General features: G+C 45.9%; 1 protein-coding gene across 1 annotated transcript; it reads right to left on the bottom strand.

Annotated features, from left to right (window-relative positions):
- Positions 1 to 858: 858 nt before the first annotated feature.
- Positions 859 to 4241, bottom strand: LOC125535223 (endo-1,3;1,4-beta-D-glucanase-like). The gene is made up of 7 exons (XM_048698275.1): positions 4000 to 4241; positions 3888 to 3909; positions 3459 to 3585; positions 2946 to 3036; positions 2763 to 2852; positions 2586 to 2683; positions 859 to 1296 (listed from the first exon to the last, which is right to left on the bottom strand). Exons 1-7 carry the CDS (start codon positions 4151 to 4153, stop codon positions 1156 to 1158), a joined length of 723 nt encoding a protein of 240 aa, XP_048554232.1. The 5' UTR covers positions 4154 to 4241; the 3' UTR covers positions 859 to 1155.
- Positions 4242 to 4989: the final 748 nt, after the last annotated feature.

Below are 4989 nucleotides of genomic sequence, written 5' to 3'. Positions count from 1 at the left end.
CTGGCTGGTGGAACTAGACGCCAAGTTTTGTTCTTCATTAAAGCAGCATACTCTTCATCCATTGCCTCCCTCCAACGAGGTTCACCCAATGCTTCTCCAAAATTTTGTGGTTCACCTGTTGCACAAAACGAGCCCCAACATACACAGCCATCTTTATATATTTTAGGTTTAACAATACCACTTTGAGACCTGGTGTTGGAGCGCACAGGAGGTGGCGGAGCTGGTCGATCAAGTTGCTGTAGAAGACGATTTGAAGAAGACGACACGGCTGCACCAGAATCATCCGCAGAAGATCCTTGAGAGAGCTCCTGTAGCGGATCCAGATCGGGAGACGGGATCGCCTCTGGAGAAGAGCGCTCCAGATGGCGGCGGCCGTCGTGCAGTTGCTGACCTGCAGGAGCACTTCGCGAGAAAGGGAAGCGATCAAAAACGAGAGCACCTGGTGGTCCTGGGTAACCCAGATGGCGTGCTCTGGGTTGGCGGCGACGGTGACCTCCTTCTTGCCGGCGACGTCCTTCTCCGTTCGGATCTCAGCGTCGGGTTCCTTCTGGGAACCGTCCAGGAACCCCATCATGCCCGCCGCGCGAACATGCGGTAGTACCTGCGCCCTCTAGACAAGGAAGTTCTCACGGTTCAGCTTTTCCGTGATGGTATGGCCGAGGGATGCGAGGGAGGGTGTGGCCATGGCGGAGGAGGACGATGAAGACATCTAGATGCGATGGAAGGGAGCGGCTCTGTATACCATGTAGAAAACTAGACTTAAGCGTATGCATAGCTGCAGGGACACGTGCGTGTTAATATAGGGCTCAAGGCCAAGAGATTACAAGGGTTAGTTAGGCTAGAATTGATCTCCAAGTAATCTAACAAACTATGGGATCATATCTCTAAGCCTAACCATATTACAACAACCATACACACGCACACGTCATAATACAATGTTTAACACAAATATCACATTTCGTTACAGTACAATACTATTTCCTCTGTTCATAAATATAAGATGTTTCGGATATTTCAATATAGAATACGTACGGACCAAAGTAAGTGAACAAACATGCTAAAAGGTGTCTATATACATTTGATTCACAAAAAAAAATATAGAACGGTGGGAGCACATTTCAGTGGATACATAAGCAGACTCCCAAATTGGGGCTGCTACTTCAGGTTCTCGTTAAACCAGCTGGTCATGTCCACCGTGGCTTGCTCGGCCCACTTGACAGCAGATGCGTCATCGCTGTTGTATCTCACAGTCCACCCATGGGACACACCAGGGTAGATCTTGACAAAGTGACGAATCTACAGGCCCAAATATTAATGTCAAGTTGTTTCTCTAAAATAAATCATATCCGGATGAAAGGTTTCGAGCTCTACTTCTGCAATGATCTCCTATCGATAATGTGTTTCTCCAATCAGTCCACAACCTACAGTACTTTATAACATCTTTCTCCGTTTTCCATCATGAACACACACTTTCAAGAAATAGTAGGTCAGCAGCATAATAACATTAGGTCACTGAGAAATGATGTTCTACCATGCACGGGATATCCCGTGCATGGCTAAGCCATCCATTTCTTGGAGATACGGACGCATGCAAATGTGGCCTACTCTATTTTCATCGCATGTTGCTTATTCAATTGAATTTATTCCCTCCCATTCTACCACTCTTGTTTCTTGTCACATCAACCATTTATTACTATGCTTCATCCACAGAATGCACAGAAGCTATGCTTTGTCCATCGCATCATGTCTTGCTCCACCCTCACATGTTTTTTCACGTGTTTACAAATTAGAAATCATTTAATCTTATAAACCAAAATTTCAATAGAAGATGCATCTGCATATTTGTGCTTCTCGTGACAAGGGCTTTCAAACAAAAACATTCTCGAATATATTTCGACAAATTTTAAAAATCAAAATTTGAAACATGATGAAACTTTATTAAACATGGTCCCGTTTAAAATTTCACTAAAATATTTTCGAGTCTGATCTTGTTTAAAAGGTCTCATCACGATTATTAAAAATATGCAAACAAATCATAAATCAAACTTGAGGTTCATAATCTATGTGGGTTTCAAATATCCTCAACTTAAAATATAGTACTAATTGAGTAGGAGAAAAGAGATAGGCTGATAGGTAGAGTAGGTTATTCACCTGACTTTGTCAGACACACTTTCAAGAATACATCTGACATGGTGGGTAGGTGATGCATGCACGGTATATACCGTGCACGGTAGATAATCCGCTCTCTTAGGTCACTAGCATATGAACCTAAAACAAGTTCATTTGGTCACTAGCATATGAACCTAAAACAAGTTCATTTGGTCACTAGCATATGAACCTAAAGCTGTAGAGGCTTGATGGCTCTTAATATGAAACGGCGGGAGTACATGATTTGGGAAGAAGCATATGATGCCATGGAAATTCGAAGGTGCACCTACTACAGGCTGACAATAATAAAATCTCACAACATTCTGATGAGATACAGTTTGGCACCGGGACGGTTTCAAATTTAACAGCTTGGTTTGGTCTTGGTCATATCACATGTTATAGACTTGAAGATCGGGTTGTTCGAAATGAAAACTTACCCCTGAGTCGGACAAAATCTGCTCGAACTGCTTGACCAATTCAGGTGGGGACATAAAGTCTGTTTCAGCTCCAAGTATGGCAATGGGGCATTTCGTCTCTGACATATAGCACATGCCGTAGTGTAAGAATTTGAAGTGTTTCAAATAGAACAACATTAGCGAGTCTCTGAAATCTACCTTTTATATCATCAACACTAACAAAAGAAGGGTGTGACATAGCAGCTGCTTGGATCTCATTAGCCTTCGCTAACTCGGTAACTAGCTTTGCTGATATGTGGAGAAAATAAACACAATGCTCAGAAGGCTATAACTTCTATTTTTGAGTTCAGATATAAAGAAACACATGAGTTCTTAGCTTACCACCCCAGCAATAACCCGCAGCCCCAATACTAGACGCTCCTTGTTCCTTTAGAGTGGCAATTATTCGTTTTGCCTCTTCAAATTCCTTTTCCTGCATAACGGACCAATTTATTCATGTACTAGATAGATTAACATTTTGACAAAGAAGAATCAAAATGGGACTGGTGGGAGGACACCACCCGATTTTATTCCTATGAGGTGAGGAGGCTCATTCCCGGACAGGTTAAGTGTGACATCTCCAATTTAGCCATCTGACCGGCCAAGACAAGAGAGTTGTTTCTCCAGTTTGGAGAAACCGAACAGGAGAATATCATACATCTTCTTATGTAGTCATTTCAAGCTGCCAAATGCTGTTAGACTTGGACCTATTGGTTTTATCATCATTTCCCCACCCTTGGTTACTTAGTCTTTAGCTGACACTGTGTAAACTGAAATCAGGTGGCCTGAAGTCCTGAACGTTTATTATACAAAAATAAAAGGAGCAAGGTTGCAGGGAATCAGGGGACAACAAACCGGGGCATGATCCTTTATCCACGCTGGAAATGGTCTATCGGCGTTTTCGTGTGAATATGGCTCCCCATGTAAGAAATCTGGCACCACAACCAGGTATCCGGACGAAGCGACTTTATCAGCTATCTTCCTTCATGAGATAAGAAATTTCATCAGAATCCGTTTTTTTCTTAGGCAATCAGAATCCGTTCATGGTGAGACTTGTTGGTTGCTGTAAATTTTCGTAGCCCGTCATAAATAAAAGGATAAAAAGGCGGTAAAAACCATATTCCGGTGGAACAGCAGCACTAAAATACCAACCCCAAACTGTGTTAAGAACACTGAGGAAAGGAGAATCTATTTGCCCAGGGTATGTGATGAATGCCGCAGCGCAGGGGGCTTTAGAGACCAATCTATGCTAATCAAATTCGTGGCAGTGCAAAAACATTATACCTCAGATTTGGCGCTTCAAAACCTACAAAGACAGGAGGCGAAATGCTGTTAGTTAATCGTTACTGACCCAAGCAGAGGAGCAATTTTGGAGTTCTGGTCGAGGGGGTATTACCGAAGATATCGGAGATGAGGATCACTGCGGCCTTGGACTCGGTGGAGCCAGCGACGTACGCCGCGATCCCGCCGAAGCCGTCGTCGACGACCCTGCCCTCCCCGCCGGCGGGGTTCAGCGTCGGCGGGTTCGCGCAGCACTGCGGCCTCGCCATCCTCACTCACGCCCGTCTTCTGACGGCGAAGGCTGCGCGGCGACAGAAATGTGGGGCGTGGGAGACGGACCGCGAGCACTTTGGTGGGTATTTGTTTGGAACCTGCTCACGCCGTGGTTGGGTGAGCTCACGGCTGATTCCGTTTGATGCGATGCTTCCTTCGTCGTTGGAGTCAGATGCTTTCTTGTCGCGGGTCGGCGACATTTCCCGCGACGGCCCAACCCGCTTGCTTTATTTTGGGTTTATTTTATGTCCACTTTTTTTCCAGAGTACATCAAAGACGTAGCATATTTTTATACAAGTAAATTTGCACGTGCAATGCACATCTAACCTTAGACCAAAATTTTCTTGTTCATCATAGTTAGAAGGCACATTTATTCAAATAAAATCATTTAATTCTTCTCTTCATTCCGACAATTGTGCTCAACATATTGGTCAACAGAAAATCAGAAAACTCAATACTCAGATAATGCATTGATGCTCGATTCTACCAGCCTGGCATAAACAGGGTCCATCATTCCCGTCCCCCGCGTCGCCCTCCCTGGCGGCGACGGGGGAACCCAGATCCGGCGGCCTACAACCTTCCCACCTCCCTCCCCACCTCGCCGCCACCGGAGGAACGGCCGGCGAAGCCGGCGCCGGCTCCCGGGATGGTGGCGGGGGGGCGACTTGGCGGGATCCAGCACTTCCCCCAATCTGACCGATCCCTTTCGGTGGTGAGGGTCCGGATCTGAGGCGGCGGCCTCGCTGGTGCGAACGGCGCTTCTCCGGCGGCGGGGAGTGCTCGTCGGTGAGGTAGGCCGGTTCCCCTCGGCTGCGCGGGCAGCGAGGTCCCG

The sequence above is a fragment of the Triticum urartu genome, chromosome 1, assembly GCF_003073215.2.
Source record: "Triticum urartu cultivar G1812 chromosome 1, Tu2.1, whole genome shotgun sequence".
Lineage (NCBI taxonomy): Eukaryota > Viridiplantae > Streptophyta > Magnoliopsida > Poales > Poaceae > Triticum > Triticum urartu.
Note: the sequence above shows the minus strand (reverse complement) of the source record. Positions and strands in the feature narration are given on the sequence as shown.

What these genes read in the sequence shown, in the direction of transcription:
- LOC125535223 (XM_048698275.1), bottom strand. Translation starts at nt 4,153, where the DNA reads ATGGCGAGGCCGCAGTGCTGCGCGAACCCGCCGACGCTGAACCCCGCC. An exon ending in TGCGGGTTATTGCTGGGGTG is followed by an intron (nt 2,853 to 2,945) that starts GTAAGCTAAGAA and finishes TCCACATATCAG; the next exon opens with CAAAGCTAGTTACCGAGTTA. An exon ending in AGATTTTGTCCGACTCAGGG is followed by an intron (nt 1,297 to 2,585) that starts GTAAGTTTTCAT and finishes TTGGGCCTGTAG; the next exon opens with ATTCGTCACTTTGTCAAGAT.